Source organism: Malus sylvestris, chromosome 17 (assembly GCF_916048215.2).
Source record: "Malus sylvestris chromosome 17, drMalSylv7.2, whole genome shotgun sequence".
Lineage (NCBI taxonomy): Eukaryota > Viridiplantae > Streptophyta > Magnoliopsida > Rosales > Rosaceae > Malus > Malus sylvestris.
The window spans coordinates 8,527,958-8,547,461 of NC_062276.1; the positions used below are offsets into that span (position 1 = coordinate 8,527,958).

The 19,504-nt window shown below is 37.4% G+C and overlaps 1 protein-coding gene and 1 long non-coding RNA gene across 4 annotated transcripts in view; one reads left to right on the plus strand and one right to left on the minus strand.

The window, feature by feature from the left end:
• Window positions 1-2,714: 2,714 nt before the first annotated feature.
• LOC126612322 (condensin complex subunit 2-like) overlaps window positions 2,715-19,504 on the minus strand; it is a 93,120-nt gene continuing 76,330 nt past the window's right edge. For all 3 annotated transcript variants that reach the window (XM_050280716.1, XM_050280715.1, XM_050280714.1), the window contains exons 3-6: window positions 15,198-15,450; window positions 14,752-14,949; window positions 14,445-14,645; window positions 2,715-3,198 (exon numbers count right to left, since the gene is read on the minus strand). In XM_050280716.1, the coding sequence (XP_050136673.1) occupies window positions 14,762-14,949; window positions 15,198-15,450 (441 nt within the window). In that variant the 3' untranslated portion in view covers window positions 2,715-3,198; window positions 14,445-14,645; window positions 14,752-14,761. The remainder of the gene's footprint in view (window positions 3,199-14,444; window positions 14,646-14,751; window positions 14,950-15,197; window positions 15,451-19,504) is intronic.
• Window positions 10,797-13,826, plus strand: LOC126612339 (uncharacterized). The gene is made up of 2 exons (XR_007619003.1): window positions 10,797-11,155; window positions 13,583-13,826. It is a non-coding gene; the product is annotated as an uncharacterized LOC126612339 (long non-coding RNA).

Below are 19,504 nucleotides of genomic sequence, written 5' to 3' on the forward strand. Positions count from 1 at the left end.
ATCAGGATCTCTGGAATCCCCACAATCTGAATCTGAAGGGGATCCAAATCAGTTTTATTGAAGCGTTTGATTAGTGTGTCACAAGAAACACATGCTATGTGTCTTTAATGCAAGATAATTTTTATTATGAATAAACACAATTAAAGAATTCCTCATAAATGAATCCGGAAAAAATCCTAATTCGATAATGACAAGCAAGGAACTCTTCAAGAAGCCATGGTGACATCATTGACAGATACAGTGACATGTAGCTAGTTGACTGAAGTCATTGTTTACTTTCTTTTTATCCTCTCCAGATTCGCTCATCCGGATCCTGCAGACGTCCCTCCATCACTCACGTCTCCCTCACACTTCCACCGAATTCTCACGGCATATTCCCCGACCTTCAACCCCGGTCCCCTCTCATTTTTTTCTTCTTCTTCTTTCTTTTTTGTGGTTCCGCTTCGTCAATCGCCACCGGAGAAGAAGGCAAGAATATTAAGAAGAAAGAAAAGAGTGTGAAAGCTAAAAAGAAAGAATGATTTCAGCCGCATGATTTTACGAAATTAGCTGAGCTATTTGATCGTCGGGATCTGATTGGAAGGGATCCGGATTACGATCCTTCTCTGTGTTCATGAAAAACGTGGCCTATTGCTTTGATTGATTGTCTTGTCGTACTTTCTAAACTTTGTAAGCTTGTAGGTCGGCCTGGCCCACATTAATGTTACGTTACTGGTGTACTGTAGAGACTTGTGGACACCAGTTTTTGTTAATGGACAAGGATTGTCTGCCCTCCTAATTGTGCTGTCCTTCCATGCCCTTCTATTTTGTGCGGTCACGGTTAAGCCACGTCTATATTTTATATTAATTTTTTAATGAGATAATAAGACAAAAAATAATAAAAATATAAAATATTGACGTTGCTTAACCGTGACCGCACAAAATAGGAGAGCATGGAAGGGCACCACAACTAGGAGGGCAGACAATCCTTATCATTTGTTAATTTCCTTTTTGTTGAAAAGTTTTTGTTCCTTCTTTAATAATATTTAAAGTTATGCTACTATTGATATTTACTACAAACGATATTCAATGTTAATCTATTAAAAAGTTTGAAATTGAAACGTAATGGATTGAAAAAAAAAAACCTTGATCACCTAAATGATACAACCCACAACTTACTAGTAACAATATTAGTTGTGTGCAAAATCGTTGATGCATTGTAGAATTCATTTGCATCAACGGCTTACAAGTTACTTGTGTATTTATGAGCATTGCTCTAGTTTAGTATTTCCAAACCTGCCGGAAAATTCACTTGCATTAACAACTCACAAGTCCTTCCTATATTCTTAGCATCACTCTAGTATTTCTTTATCATTTGAAAATCCCAAGTACTACACTGCGATGCATTATTGCTATTTTCCTAGCAATTGACTTCTTTTTCTTTAAAGTGTTATTTACATATTTATTTTTACTTTCAACACATACTTGTTAATTTTGTGTTCCTAATCTTCTTTAATTCATTTGATTGGACGGTACAAAATAAATATAGCGTGTGACAACTAAAAAAGACCGTGTAGATAACGTTACCTTTTTTTTTTTCGGTTATGTGCGACATTAGAAAGGAATGAATTTGAACATAGGTTTCGCGTGCAAAAATATATGTTCTTAAATTTAGCCACTTCAGCTACAGGACGTTCTCAAGATTAATTTAAAATAAGGGGTGATATCCACACACCTTATTTTACTTCTCACACACATTTTTTTAACTTTTGGTTATCGGATCAGATAAATTGAAGAAGATCAATGAATAGAAATTATCAAAAGGTATGTGAGAAGTAAAATGAAATGTGTGAATAACACATCCCTTTAAAATATTGAAAGGAACACCAATAGATTAAATATAAAACTAAGTCGTAATGTACACATTCAGACACATTTTCCATTTTCCATTCAAATAATAACAGCAGAGTACAAAATCATTACAGCGGAGAAAATGCTCCCAAACTTTTTCACGTAAGGTGAATGCTGAGATCATCCAGATTGGTGGAGCCCATGATCCTCAAACCATGCTTATTGGCCAAATGTAAAAGGCACATGAAACACAGGTGAGGGGAGATGTCACTGATAGTTTCAGCAGCTCTGCAGTCACTCAGAAAGTTACCCAAAATTAGCTTGAACGAAACCAATTGCCCCACTCTTTTTCAAGTTAAAAAATATCAATAATTAATCAGAATTTACACCTTCTAAAGAAAAATGTAATATCAAATACGAAACAGTAGGATGGTAGATGTAGAAATTCCGTTTGGAAATACTTCTTTATGGTTCCCTTATGCTAATAAGCGCTTTTACAAGAACTAAATATAAATACTTCTTGAAAAAACATTTCAGTACTTCTCGAAACAAGTACAGACGTTTTTATAAGTCATAAATACTTTTAACTTTTTTTCTATACATTGTCAGAAGGGTTTCCAAATAAAGCTGAAGTTATACAAGTTCCTAAATATCATTCAATCGTTGATTTTCTATGGTATAAAATATATCATCTAGTGAGATGTACCCAATACAAGACAAAGGTATTTTTGTATTTCTGTTGATAGATCACATCGTACACCATTCCAAGTGGCACGCTGAAATTGCCACAATTCATGTTCCATGATCTCCACATGTTAGTAGGTAACGAGTAAGTTTCACAGACAGTTTGATTGCAGCATGAAGAAAAAAAGGACACCACTCAATCGGAAATCATACATCAAATAAATCTAGGCTTGTATCAGCATATGCATAAATCCCCAATAAAGCTTTCTTATGTAATTTAACTTCTTCTTTTTAATAAAGATGGTTTCCTATATGTTCTATTGCCTAAGAAAACTGAAAACCTGAAAAATAAATAAACAAATAAATAAATGACTTAGCAGACCTGGATTGACGTTTGAACAGATTGTTGTACATGGTTCCAAAGAGTTTCTTTGAAAGCCTTCACATGGACGTTTGTTTGGTCATCATGATCATAATCCCAGTTCCCGCAATTCTCAAATACGTCACAATCAAAATCAGCTTCATTGTTATAGGCAGCATCAACTTGCTCTGCTAATTCTTGATCACATGTATATATATCTAGAGGCCTTCTGTTATCCTCATCAAATCAATCAACTAGACTCCTGAGAGTTGGTGAAATTTCATCTTTGATTCGCATGTTCAATACCATCTGTTCTACATATTCTATAAAAGATCAAGAAAAAGTTAATCTTAGTAAATCACATCATTCTCATTTGGAAAAAATAGGAAGATGAGATTTACAAAGAACACGATAGAATACCGAAAACGCAACTCACCACCAGCAAAAGAAAGATCAATGGTACTCTGATTTATCAAGTTGATTATCAGATGCTATGCACTTCCCTGGTACTTCCGATGAGTCAAAGAGCACTCTGCATCCACCATATACTCACAAGATTATTCATTAAAAGACCCTTGGCCCCGCCTTCATCAAATTGTGCAGACGTCTGATGATAGAAGGGATCAACTGCAAATGCAACTGAAAATGCAACTGAAAATACAAACAAAATTGTATCACAAACTTGGCCTCGCATCTCACAAAATAAAACTAGTAATAAGGATAGCACAGGATGAGTGATCACCGTCAAACTTTTTTACATTTAGAGCCTGAAAAGCGACTGGGGAGTTCAGAAATCGCTGTAGTGAGTCAGACAACAGTCAACCTTCTTCTGCGTCTCATTCTTGGAACTAGCCGCATCTTTTCCATGGTCAGCATTGGCATCCTCTACTCTGGTATCTAAAATTACAACAGTATCAAGATACTAACAAGATCAATGGAGCACAAGTCCAATGTGAAAGAAATTACTATTACAATTTACAGATGAGCTGCTTAAAGATAACTATACCACCTATTCATCATTCCGATAAACAATAAAAAAATCACATTGCTTCTGCCAGGAAAGGTCATTGATTGTATGTTCTCTAATTCATTGTATAGGTTATAAATGCAAAGGTTAATACAGCAAAGCTATCGATTTTATCTACCTTGAAACGGTATAATGACTAATATGCCAAGTTTGATGCAATTCTGGAACAGCTCGAGGATCTGCGCCTTTCCGAGGCCGTGTTTGGGGTCTCCCTGCTGTGGCAGCAGATTGAGCGCAACGGACTTCCTTCGAATCGCGGCGGGGGGTGTTGCGCGAGCCTGCGCACGCTCGCGGTTGTCGTCGTTGGAGCCGAGGAAGAAGGGGCTGGTTGGAGACTGGAGACGAGCGGCCATTGGGAGCCTCCGCTTCTGGGTTGCCGGATTAGGGCTCAGTGTGTCAGCCATTGCAATAGGGAAAATCGAATTGGGAAATTAGATTTGTATGAGATTTTGCGGGGTTCGAAAAGGTACAGGGTGACGTGCCGATTTACTCCTTAAATTATCACTATTAGATATCTGAATTATATTTTTGGTCAAATAAGTCCCTAAATTTATAAAAATTGATAATTTCATCTCTACTATTATATTCGAAGCTATTTTATCCAATTTTTCGTCAACTTAAGTCACTCAACACACTTAGAGTGTAGTACCGTTATTTTCTCACATATAAGCCCTTAACATTTCATATAGGTTGCGGATTAAATTCTAATTTACCTTTCAAAGTTAACTTCATACGCTATTTCTTTATAATAAAATTATCAATCTACCCTCCAATATGTGTTACATACAAGTAACATGACTTAAATTAATGGAAAATTGAATATAATAACTTCGAATCTAATATTAAGGATGTAATTGGCATATTTTTATAATTCAATGACTGATTTTTCTGGGGAAAAAAATAGTATAAGGACCTAATTTTCACTAAAGTGATAATTTAGTGACTAAATTGACAGTGCACTCAAAGGTATAATACGTTGCTGCTCGTGCACATGATATAAACATCCATTTTCTTTTGTTGACCAATCGATGACCGTCAATGTTACATTTGTGTGTTGGGAGCTGCCAATCTAGCATTTCAAAAAAATCATCATTAATTCTAACCATCACTAGAATGCATAGACATAATTACTTTTTGTTACTGCGGTAAAATGTCACATGCAAAAGAAGGGATGCAACATGAAGACTAAATGTTCAAACATACATTAATGTCTTTTCATTACAACCAGGGTGGATTTGGTTTTATTATACAGGATCCAAACAACTTTTCATTACAAACTTCAAAAAAAAAATTGCAGCAATCCAAAACTAATAAGCATCATTTATAATAACATTAACACGAGACCGAGTATTTAGGGTCTTTACGAGGCCAATTTTTTATTTTCCTGTCAAACACACCTGCTCCATAAGTGGAAATGCCTAACTCAAGAAGGAGGGGAAATTGCATCCATATGAAAGATGCAACTGGAACACTTGCAAGCAAAGTAACTAGAATAGCAATAGATGATTTTCCATGAAGCATAATGGAAAGGGCTGAAGAAAAAGCTATCATCATCGCCGCGATAGATAAAAAAGGGGTGATAAGGCCTAATATCATTTTTGTTGGCAATGATTTGAGGAAATCATCTTCGGCATAACGCGATGTGAGAATTCCCAAAAATATCATTACTGAAGTTGTGGAAGAAAAGAGCGATATAACATCTGAAACTATAAAAGTTATGAATGCCCTCTTACTTAAGAATATAGGAAGACCTGTATCTTGTTTATTTCCACCAGGAACCGTAAACGCTGCAGCAAACATGATAGTAACGATGAGAGCCCCTACGACTGTACAAGATGTTGCTGTATCTTTCATTGCCTTTTCACCCTCTTTCACCAAGTCCTTGTGAACCTTGGTAAATAATTCACGTGGTGTCATCTCATCCGTTTTATTTATTGCTTCATGATCTACAGGCTGTGCAAAACGTTCCACCTCCTGCATGTCATTCAACAAAAACTTAGAAGAGATGTGACTATATACATCCGAAGAGTAATTCTCATCTCTTGGTACAAATCCTTATGGCTAAGTCTCAAGGTATTTTCAGTTCAAGTTATGAAGGAATGGACCACCTGTAAGGATGACAGGTCCAAACACTTTACGTTTCGTGAGCGAATCAAGTTCAACCTGGATTGCTTGTTTCCAGTTTGACCAATCGGTTCTACGTCGGCATTCATCGACGGAACGTGGTTCAATGTCATCGCTAAGCATGATGTCAGTAGCTACTGAGTACGAGAATGCGTCGTCGACGATCATCTCATTCCTATTCCAAACCTCATCCAATACTGTGTAATGGACCGAAATCACACGATTCTCGGGAGGCCAGCATGTTTCATCTGAAGCATCACCGTAATCTAGAATAACCTCATGCGTTGGAACGGATGAGTCAGCGATGGTCGGATTCAAACTAGGGTCACTAGTTGGTGTCATTTTCCTCTTCCAGGGTTATGAATCCTTTGAACCATGGGGTTTGCCACGCTTTAGGGTCGAAGCATATGATTGGCTAGCCGCCAATGTACCATGCCGTGTGGAGGGTGCTGCCTCCCCACTTTCAGGGACGGCTCGACTTTCCCAGACGTGCTGTTGATGTACACGGGGTACATCTATCCTTGCAGGTGTGTTTGCAACGGGTATATGTGATCTTGTCACCTTTGCTAGATCATTAAAAGCATCCGGCATGCTTTGAGCAATGCTCTGAAGATCTATAATTCGTCGCACCTCAGTTTCAGACTGGGTAGTACGGGAATCTAAATGAGACATAGTGGGAGCATACCACGACAATTCGTGGCGTTCTACAGGAACGTTATCATACTTATATCCCCTTAACGACGGGAAGACTGTCTCATCAAAGTGATAATCCGTAAAACGTGCGGTAAAGAGATCTCTTGTCAAGGGTTCTAAGTATCGAACAATTGATGGCGAATCATAACCGACTTAGATTCCCATTTTTCTCTGAGGACCCATTTTGGTACGTAGCAGCGTCGCTATTGGCACATAAATGGCGCACCCAAACACCCGTAAATGCGAGACGTCAGGCTCGTATTCAGTGACCAACTGTAACGGTGAATGTGGTTGGGTAGTGATGGGCCTCAGGCGGACCAACATAGCTGCGTGCAATATTGCATAGCCCTAGGCAGATACCGGCAGTTTGGTTCTCATAACCAAAGTCCAAGCTATCAATTGAAGGCGCTTTATGAAAGCTTTTGCCATGCCGTTTTGGGTGTGAACATGGGGCACAGGATGTTCCACATTAATCCCTACTGACATGCAATAATCGTCAAAAGTCTGTGACGTAAACTCTCCAGCATTATCCAGTCGAATCGACTTAATCGGATAATCAGGGTGGTGAGCCCTTAGTTTAATGATTTGAGCTAGGAGTTTAGCAAACGCAGCATTGCATGTGGACAACAAGCAAACATGTGACCATCTTGTCGATGCATCAACCAACACCATAAAGTATCTAAATGGTCCGCAGGTTAGTTGGATAGGTCCATAAATGTCCCATTGAATCCTCTGAAGAAATTTAGGAGGGTCTTGATTAATCTTTGTATGGGAGGGTTGAATATTCAACTTCCCTAAAGAACACGCTATGCATGGTGGGACTCTAACGTGTGGATGTAACTTATGCCCATGTGAAGATTTGAGGATACGGCGCATCATGTCACGTCCAGGATGTCCCAAACGGTCATGCCAAAGCAACAAAGTGTCCTGGAACGCAGGCATAGGGCTGACCATACTGTGGGCCTCTATGCTGCGAATGGTTGTGATGTACAACCCACTCGGCAGACGTTCCAACTTCTCGTGAATATGCTTCTGGCCATATTCGTATAAAGTGATACAAAGAAATTCAGAACCATGATCTTTAGTGGTTTTAAGATGATATTTATTATCTCGAATATCTCTAAAACTCAGCAACGTTCTTCCGGAACGTAGAGAATAGAGTGCCTCCTTAATGGTCAAGATGGTACCATTAGACAACATGATACGTGTCTTTCTGTATCCTTCAATCAGGTTGGATGAGCCTGAGAGAGTTGTCAAATGAGCTTTCTTGGGTATGAAGTTAGTAAAATAGTGTCGTTCACGCAAAATGGTGTGCGTAGTTGCACTATCTGCCAGACAACTAACTTCCCCACTAGACATACCTAGAAATAAATTGATTGAATTGGTCACATGCATAAATATAAGCCCATTCATTCAATTAAGCAATTCGAGAAAATAATATCTATTCCAATAACAATCCATAATTCAAAACAAACCAAAACCAAACAAATGATTCTAAATACATAGAAAAATTGTTCAAAATTAAACCATAAACCTAGCAAAATAGGGGGTAGGGGCCGGCCACTCCTAGTGGGTTCGACCACTAGGGGCTAATGCCCTAAAACATGTCTAATTTAGTCTTCCATAGGTTCTGATGCCTCATGGAAGTCTGATATCTCCATTGATGTGGTTGCATCGTCCGGATGATCCACATGTGCAAAGTTAGACTCACGACGGGAATGATACTTGGCAATAGCCTCAGGGGAAGCTTGGCATACGCGTGACCAATGATCATTTGATCCACAGCGATAGCACATATCCAGTTCAGTAGAAGCGGCCTGAACGGGAGCTTTGCCCTTGTTCTTGAAGTTTGGGACCTTAGGTGCGAGTGGTGGACGCTGCTGGGTCGCAATTCTTCCCTTAGGTGCGGCACTCTGTTGACCTTGGGCCCGTGGTTGGGCTTGCCACCCATTTCCACGGCCACGACGGTTCTTTCATCGTTTATGGCTGCTAAAATTGGTCGCATATGCATCAGGCGCAGCGTTTGAGCCAGTGGGTCGAGCTTGATGATTCTTCATCAAAAGTTGGTTCTGCTTTTCAACAAGAAGTAAAACAGAGATTAAATCCGAAAACTTGGTGAATTTATGTGCCCTATATTGATGCTGCATGACAATATTGGTGGCATGGAAGGTTGAATAGGTATTCTCCAGGAAATCTGATTCAGTTAGTTCCACTATGCAGAATTTCAACAAAGAACAGATTCTACAAACTTCCGAGTTGTATTCATTCACGGACTTAAAATCTTGGAAGCGAAGATGCTGCCAGTCATGTCTTGCTTCAGGCAAGTATATGTCTTTCTGGTGATCGAAACGGTCAGCCAGAGCAAGCCAGAGGGTGCGTGGGTCTTCCTCAACGAGATACTCAGTCTGCAATGCATCATAGATGTGTCTTCGAATGAAGATCATTGCAGTAGCCTTCTCAGCTTCGTCGACAGGTTTGTCGGCAATTGGTGTCTCAATGGTGGCTCTAATACCCTTTGCAGTGAGATGGAGCTTCATGTCTTGAACCCACTTTAGATAGTTTCTTCCAGAGACTTCAAGAGCGGAGAAATCGAGCTTGTTCAAGTTTGACATGTCCCTAAAACATAGGGAAAAAACGTGATTTAGTCATATGGTAAGCCATAGACATATATCGTAGAACATACAGGTTCTATAGACATGTATTAGTTTAATTTATGCATGAAAACTTCAGGTTTCATGTGGTATGTTTTGAATGAAAACTTCAGGTTTCAAAGGCACTAATTTTGAAACTACAGGTTCAAATTAGTTTTATGAACGATTAGTTCATAATGAGAGGTTCCTGCAAGAAACACAGAATGCAATATACTAACTAAGTGTAGTGGATTTGAGTTGGCTTCGGGAACTTAAGTATGAGAGCTTCGGTACTACGAAAGTATGTGACGGTTCAAAGTATAAAAATAAATTATTGAATCGTTAATGTCTAAAAGTGATCTTCAGGTCAATAATTTTGAATTCATTATCAGATTAGTGGACTACATGTAACTTTTAATTAATTCAATAAATCGGGCCATACAGGGTCGATTGTAAAAGCAAAAATAATATTAACATACTGGTTAAATTATTTAAAATGCTAAAATAATAGCTTGTGGGTGGAAAAATGCCCCAAAATAATTTGGGCATGGGTGCCGTGGGTAAGGGAAGGCACGGGGTGCCTTGAGTAAAAACAGCAGGGCCTAACAGGGCTTAGGGTATGGCTGCAGGCCACGGGAGGGACAAAACCCCCAGCCGTAGCTGGTTTAGGTGTTTTGGTCCAATGGGTCACGGGGGCAAGCCCAAAGCTTGCGGGTTGGTCACGCAGGGAGCCTAGCAAAGCTAAGGCCTTGATTTTGTGGCGCAAGAGGCCCAGCCCGAGGGCTGGCTTTGTGTGCCTTGTGTGCATATAGATTTTTTATGCAGGCCGAGAGAGGCCATGGGCTGCAGGCCCAGCAAAGAAACCAAAATTAGGCCGAAGCCTGTTTTCCTTTTTGGCACAGGGATGGTGCGATGCACCAAATCCCATTCCTTTTTTTTTTTTCTTCAATTCCCTTTAGGTTTTAGGAAAAACCTAATATGCTTCTAATTTAATTTTATACATTGACTCACAAATTCCATATAACAATTTAATTGTGCGATGCATGAAACAAATATATATAGTGATAAATATATGAACATATACAATATATATATCGGAAAGAAAATATAAACATAGAGGGTTCATGCATCATGGGGAATGTTTTCATACTTCATGGGTCGTTTCAAATATCTTCCTTTATTTTAAGCGTACCTAAGCAGCAAAAAACGAATAAGCCTTTGAATGTGGTGGATGATAGCCTCCTCCTACGATGCTTCAGTTCCTCAGCTTCTGGCAAGAGTGTGCTGATAACGTGTTATATGCCTATTTAATTGAGCGATCTAAGGTTTAGAGAGAGAGAGGGAGGCCGGCCACTTTAGAGAGAAGAGAGATTGATTTAATTGTGAGGTGTGTTTGATTCACCCCATTGTACCTTTATTTATAGTAGTTGGAAGGGTAAATATTTTTCCCTTTCTGATTACAACATTTAATAGGTAATCTAATCCTAATAGGAATATATAATATTTTCTCATATTTTCTATGATTTATACAATCACATTCCTATTCTAAATAGAACTGCAACAATAAAAGATTAAAAAAAAATTGAAAAAATAAAAAACCACTTTCTAGAACCCACGCGTTCTCCAATCCATCCATCATCCTTTCAATGTTCTTTCCGTTTTAGCACTCTCGCTCTCCACGTCTGCTCTGTCTTCCTCTGCTCTCTTTCTCTCCCCGTCACTCATCGCTCGCTCTCTAATTCTTATTACAGAAACCGGCCTTTCCCCTCGTTCGGTCTCTACGCCACTCGCACTCCAGTTCTCCAGGTAGCATTCATCTCTTTCTCTCTAGTTCTGTTTAATTTGTGATTTTATAGTTGTTTTAGCTGGCTTTGATAAATCCGACGGCCAGAATTTTTTGATCCGACGATTTGACTCTCCGCCTCTACATCTCACCGAGCAACCATCTGGGTTTTTCCAAACCACCTCAGATCTATTTTATTTTCTTTTCGATTTGAGTTCATATGTTTTGAGATCTGAACTGCATATTTTCAGATGTCGCGTGGGTCTTCATAGATTAGAGTTCTGAATTTTTGTTTTTGTTGTTGTTATTGTTGTTGTTGTTGTTGTTGTTGTTGTTGTTTATAGTGGGATTAGACAACCAATGAGAAGGGTGTTCACTAGCTAGAATTCTACTTGCTTAAATTATGTTTTTGTTTGATATTTAGTATGAAAATGGCCATAATCATTAAAAACAAACGATGAGTTACGCATATATGAGTTATCTCGAGACATAACTGATTATAAAGGGTTATATATATATATCTGTGTGTGGGTGATTGAACGGGCTTATGTTGATTAAACGTGTTAAAGCATTAGATTGTTCGAAAGTTTTGTTTTAGAGTATTTTTGAGGTTTGAATCATCTAGAATTCAAGATAATGATTATTTTGAGCTTTTAAAAGGGATGAGGATCTCATCCGGATCCAAATGGGGATCTATAGATCCTCACATCTTATCCGTTCATCTTATATTGTGCAGTCATTTTTCGTTAGGTACTATTTATGTTTAATTTTAAATAATAAAATTCAAATAATTTTTTATCTCACGATTTACGATGAACGGTTAAGATATGAGAATCAATGGGATGTGCATTGTTATATGTGTTCTTATTATGTTTTTCATCTTCTATTATATATATATATATATATATTAATTTAATTGACCTTGAGTTTTTAACAAATATTTGATCCAAAAATTAGAAACTCAATAAATGGCATGGATATAAATCCAAATATTTATCAAGTTAGCTTATTAGCTAACTGATACGTAGAAGAATATTAATTAACCTACAACCATGCATGATTCTTGTAAGGGAAATTTTATTTGAACCTATATAATCTCATTCTACATTCAACTTAAATTTTAAATGTAAATTACCTTTTTTATCATATTGACTAATTACCATCAAATACAAGATGAAATTAATAATAAAACTAAAATTTATCAGTAAACCCATTCTCAATAATCAAACTCTATCATCACTCAATCTTTATCATACGTGCACTTTGACCGACACTCAATAATCAAACTCTATCATTACTCAATCTTTATCATATGTTCACTCTGACTGACAGATGATGATTTTGAAGTTCCAAATCCTCCAACTAAGATATAAACCAATTATGTAAGGTTTTTTTTTCCTTTTGATTGAGTTTAAAAGTATAATGCGTGCAAAGAAGGTCTTTATTAGCCCGTGAGTAAATTTTTCTATAGGACTCATTAACTCTTCCGAAAAGGCATTGGGAATTCAATACGGCCACCAATTGAAACATAAAAATAATGAAGCTAAAACACTAGTAAATAGCTTGGCATGTACATAACAAAAACATAGAAGGTAAAAACAACTAAAGTGAAGAAATGTACGTTTTGAAGTTCTTGAAAGCAGCAGTGTCATCCATCAACCAATGCAAAAAGATTCATCTCCAGAAAAGTGAAGACCAAATCCGGAACACAATGATAATTAGCAAAATTGTTCTTACTTCTAACAACTTGAAATACAGCAAATATGGCTTTGATAAAGTCCTCGAGTTCTGCTTTGATATATATTCAAGAATAATAACTGTCAATGATTTCCAATTTAAACCAATGAACATGAACTCAACAAATAGCAGCTCATTCACGCATTAAGCAAATATGGTTTTTCCGTGGCACTAAAACAGAAGAAGATTGGGACATTGATGATAATGAATGTCCTATATAGATGAGAACAATGTATATCATTATGACTATATTTTCGACTCTAGCGAGAAAAAAGAGGAGCATCACCACCTTGCATGGGCACTTTCTTCATGAGAAATATTGGAGTAGCAAGTTTGCACATTTAAGAATCAAATATGAAAATAGTTTCAAAAACAAAGTTGTCTCCAACTGATTTTGGGTTTATTTTCTATATAGGTGTAAAGATAAATTCACATATTGAATTGAGTTTGTGAGAGTCGTTTAGACAGGAAATTTGTTTTTAAAAAGATATTGATAGTTTAATTGAAAATAATATGGATGTAGAGAGTAAGTTGGGTGTAGAAAGAGCATATCATGAAATACAGCATATCATGAAATAGAAAGAGTACACCAAAAAAATATATGGTATGATTGTTGACCGTTGACACACTTTACCTTCACTTGAGGTAGAAGAAATAACTTTATAAGCTCTTCTGGTTAGTAGTGGCAATCCTCAGGAAGTTTTGTTTTACAGGGTGCTCCACTTGCAGGGAGCAGTAAGGATTTTGGATTTTTGGGAGTAGCAAAAACATCTGAGAACTCTTCTTCCAAGGATTTTGTGAAATCAAGATCCTGCTGTGCTTTGGTCTTCTTTTGTTTAACCGTTACTGGTTGTTCTGCAGGACAGTCGTTCTCTGAAACTGAAAAAACAGATTATGTGATATGTTACCATACTATTGACCCACAAGAGATACACATACACATATTAGTTGATGACATGATCACTGAACCTGACCTTTAATTTTTCGATGCCTCCAATGATCAGGACCTACCAATGCATTTTGTTTTGAAGTAAATCCAAGACTTAAGATAAAAAAACCCATCAATTTTCTCCAAGTCTCTCATCCATATCAAGCTCATGGAATGAAGTCATTCTTCAATTATTCATAAAACTAAAATGAAAAACCAATGGAACGAATATTTACGATTCAAACTTAATATGAATAGTATGTTCGAAAAACCTCATGATAACTAGGGAAATTTGAACCTTCACAGTTGAGGTCATCATGATCATAATCCCAGTTCCCGCAACTCTCAGATACATCACAATCAAAATCAGCTTCATTGTTAAAGGCAGCATCAAGTTGCTCTGCTCATTCATGATCACATGTATAGATATCTGGTGGCCTTCTGTTATCCTCATCAAATCGATCAACTAAACTCCAGAATTGGTGAAATTTCATCTTTGATTTCGCATGTTCAATACCATCTGTTCTACATATTCTATAAAAGATCAAGAAAAAGTTAATCTTAGTAAACCACATCCTTCTCATTTGGAAAAAAATGGGAAGATGAGATTTCGAAGATCTCAATAGAATACCGAAAACGCAACTCACCACCAGCAAAAGAAAGATCAATGGTATCCGATTTATTGAGTTGATTATCAGATGATATGTGCTTCCCTGGTACTTCCGAAGAGTCAAAGAGCACTCTGCATCCACCATATACTCCAAGATTAGTCATTAAAAGACCCTTGGCCCCGCCTTCATCAGATTGTGCAGCCGTCTGATGATAGAGGCGATCAACTGCAAGTGCGACTGAAATACAAACAAAATTGTATCACAAACTTGGCCTCGCATCTCACAATATAAAACCAGTAATAAGGATAGCACAGGATGAGTGATCACCGTCAAACTTTCTTACATTTAGAGCCTCAAAAGATGATTCCAACGTTGATAAGGGAGAATATCTGCATGTATGGATTTATGTCAGCATTTAGTGTACGGGAGTTCAATAAATCACTGTAGTGAATCAGAGAACAGTCAACCTTCTTCTGCGTCTCATTCTTGGAACTAGCCGCATCTTTTCCATTGTCAGCATTGGCATCCTCTACTCTGGTATCTAAAGTTAAAACAGTATCAAGACACTAACAAGATCAATGGAGCACAAGTCCAATGTGAAAGAAATTACTATTACAATTTACAGATGAGCTGCTTAAAGATAACTATACCACAGAGTCATCATTCCGATAAACCATAAAAAAATCGCATTGCTTCTGCCAGGAAAAGTCATTGATTGTATGTTCTCTAATTCATTGTATAGGTTATAAATGCAAAGGTTAATACAGCAAAACTATCGATTTTATCTACCTTGAAACGGTATAATGACTAATATGCCAAGAACGCAACTTTCACAAAATTTACTTTGTCCACAGGTTAGAAAATTGTTCTGAATCAAGTACAGAACCACTTTTAAAATCAATATACTTCTTTTTGTCTTGCACCCTTGTTCGGATCCTTGGCCTACTCTATTCATCCCACCAAGGACCTTATATGCCTCGGAGTGTACTGAATCCACCCTCATTGAGTAAATTTTGACTCCACCTTCAAGAGTGCAGCTTGCCTGCACATATAGAGAAGTGATACATATTTAAGCAAACATAGCGTATACAATCGATTTTATGAACATTCGGCCACTCACTTCAAAAGTGGTTTTACCAAAATCTTGGTCTTGATAGATTTCAAACTCCAAAACTAATCCGAAACATCGTAGTATCAATAGGCGGAATTTACCTTTTGAAAATTCGTCTGCTGCCTTTTCCTCTTCAACGTTAATAATGTCCGTTAAATGGTCAATCAAATTCAGCTCCCATGTATTTTTCTGATTAATTTTCTGCGCACCTAACAGATCAAAATCGAACATTTAAAAAAAAAATTTCACAACAACCATCAAAATCTAATACAGTAAAAATGGTTCGCTCATTTGACAAATAAAATACTAAAAAAAATTGAAACTTTCTGTTAAAAAAATTAATTTCAAAACTTTCAATTACTTGAAAAATCTAAACTGACATTTTCACTGGCGAGTTTGATGCAATTCTGAAACAGCTCGAGGATCTGCGCCTTTCCGAGGCCGTGACTGGGGTCTCCCTGCTGTGGGAGCAGATCGAGCACAATGGACTTCCTTCGAATCTCTGAATTACATTTTCGGTAAAATAAGTCTTTAAATTCAATAAAAATTGCTAATTTCATCTCTGTTATTATATTTAAAATTATTTTATTTTATTTTTCGTCAACTTAAGTTACTTGACTCACTTAGGATGTAATACCGTTATTTTCTCGCCTATAAGCCTTTATCCAATTAACATTTCATATAGGTTGCAAATCTAACGTCTAATTTACCCTCCAAAGTTAACTTCATACACTATTTCTTTAAGAAAAATTACCAATCTACCTTTCAATATGTATTACATGCAAGTAACGTGACTTAAATTAATAGAAAATTGAATATAGTAGCTTCGAATCTAATATTTGTGATGTAATTGACAGATTTTTATAATTTAAGGACTGATTTTTCTAAAAAAATATTTCAGGAACCTAATTTTCACTTAAGTGATAATTTATGGACTAAATTGATAGTTCACCCAAAGGTATAATATGTTGCTCCTCGTGCATATGATATAAACATCCTTTTTCTTTTGTTGACCAATCTATGACTGTCAATTTTACATTTGTGTGTTGGGAGCTACCAAGTTAGCATTTCAAAAACGTCATTATTTATTCTACCAACACCAGAATGCATAGATATAATTATTTTTCGCTATTGCAGTAAAATATCACATGCAAAAGCAAAAGTGATGCAACACGAAGACTAAAGGTTCAAACACGTACATTAATGTCTTTTCATTACAACCAGGGTGGATTTGGTTTTATTATACAGGATCCAAACAACTTTTCATTACAAACTTCAAAAAAAATTGTAGCAATCCAAAACTAATAAGTGTCGTTTATAATAACATTAACACGAGGCCGAGTATTTAGGGTCTTTATAAAGCCAATGTTTTATTTTCCTGTCAAACACGCCTGCTCCATAAGTAGAAATGACTAACTCAAGAAGGAGGGAAATTGCATCCATATGAAAGATGCAACTGGAACACTTGCAAGCAAAGTAAGTAGAATAGCAATAGATAATTTTCCATGAAGCATAATGGAAAGGGCCGAAGAAAAAGCTATCATCATTGCCGCGATAGATAAAAAAAGGGTGAAAATGCCTAATAACATTTTTGTTGGCAATGATACAAGGAAATCATCTTCGGCATAACGTTGCACCTGAGACAGTAGACTCATTTGAGGAACTGAGGAAACTGTTTTGTCTCTCAACACATATTTCAGACCGATCGCTTGCATTCTGCAGATGACTTGTACACTATTCGTCAGAAGCTGGACGAGTCACTACGAGAGTATGACGGTCGCTTCAGCCATGAGTATTCTCACTGCGCTGAGGCAGATGATAAGACCGCCCTCAAGGCCTTCACAGCAGGCCTACGTGATTGTTTCTTCAAGTACATGATCAATGTCAACACTTGGAAGACTTACTCTGAGGTGATGGCACAAACTTACAACCACGCCTCCGCCGAAACAAGGACATACCAATGGAACCCCCATATGGTTAACCTCTATCAACAAGTGGGAAGTGGAAGTCAAGTTTTACCAAGTGAGCAGATCTTGGCCATTCAGACACTCATTGCATCATCTCCTGCCTCATTTAGCTACTCGCTAAGTTACCAAATGTATCTGTCTCTTGGTAAGAGGAATGATTTTTACTCTTAGCAAGCCCATTACAACAAGAAGGATAAAAATTCGTATCAAGACAACCAGGGGTGAACGTACCGTCGACTATTATGACTATGGGGCCAAGCCTCACTCTTTCAAAGTGGAGGACTAGGTACTGAAGGAAATGCTATTATAAGAAGGCATACACATTACAAATGTATTGACTCTCAACAGGTTGAGATCTTTTGTCACACAAGTCATTCGGCAAATATTTAAAGAAGAGGGAATTCAGACAACTTCTTCTGAGTCTTTTGCGGTCTTAGCACTGGAACACTTGGTCTACACTGACCTACCCTTATACTCCAACTCAGAGTTTCAACATGCGTACTTTGACACAAAGTATGTGATACTAAGTGTTACAACCAACATGGTTCACATATCAAAAGCATGGATCCCTTCATGCATAGCAAAACATTCATAAGCATCACTCATATCAATCAACATAAACATCATACATTCCAACACATTCATACATAAACATCATACATTCCAACACATCCATACATAAGCCAACTGTGTTTCGAAAGGGTTCAACATACTTTGTGTCATTTGACACTTGCTACAATGTGCCTCGACACCTTACCCTTATTCTCACAAACCAGGTGATGAAATGTGAATAAGGAACTCATCTTCATGCCACCAACCAGGTGATGAAATGTACAACCCGTACTTTAATATCATTTGGCAATTTGCCATTCATGCCACTAACCAAGTGAAGAATGAACTTATCTTCATGCCACCAACCAGGTGATGAAATGTACAACCCGTACTCTAATATCATTTGGCAACTTGCTACTCATGCCACCAACCAGGTGAAGAAGAAATTCATCTTCATGCCACTAACTAGGTGATGAAATGTACAACCCGTACTCTAATATCATTTGGCAACTTACCACTCATGCCACCAACCAGGTGAAGAAGGAATTCATCTTCATGCCACCAACTAAGTGATGAAATGTACAACCCGTACTCTCCTTCATGCCACCAACCAGGTGATGAAATATGATGAAAGATGATGAAGGAATTCACCTTCGTACCACTAACCAAGTGTTGAAAGCAACTCACCATTCATTCCACCTACCAGAAGACGAGTGGTACAACTTGTACATGTGAACTCCTAGCATTCACAAATAATCAAAAACCCTCAAGCTTGACAACTCAACTAGGGGAGCATTTATACCCAACAAGAGTTATAGTCACCAACAAAGTCTTATTGCAAGCCAACAATAACTTCAGTGCATGACATACGAAGATCAAGCTATTCAGCCTTCTTGCATCTGCTTTAGACATTTCTCCTCTTTAACAATGCAAACACTACAACTCATAGAAAGCTTCACACATTCTTGATCAAGACAGTGTGAAGCAAAACCAATTTATGGTGCCAACAAGAGCTTCATCAAATGAGTTCAACCATAACTCGTACAAAAGCTTCACACACTCTTGATCAAGACAGTGTGAAGCAAAACCAATTTATAGTGTCAACAAGAGCTTCATCAATGGAAGGCAACCACAATTCTCAAAAGCTTCACACACTCTTGATCAAGACAGTGTGAAGCAAAACCAATTTATGGTACCAACAAGAGTTTCATCAAAGGAGTTCAACCACAATTCTCAAAAGCTTCACACACTCTTGATCAAAACAGTGTAAAGCAAAACCAATTTATGGTGCCAACAAAAGCTTCATCAATGAAGGGCCACTACAACTCGTAAAAATCTTCACACACTCTTGATCAAGACTGTTCGAAGTGAATTCAATTTATATGGTTCATCCAAACCTTCGACTACTACAAGGTGTGGCTTGCATCACAATCTTTTGCTTCATCAATGGAGAACAACTACAAATT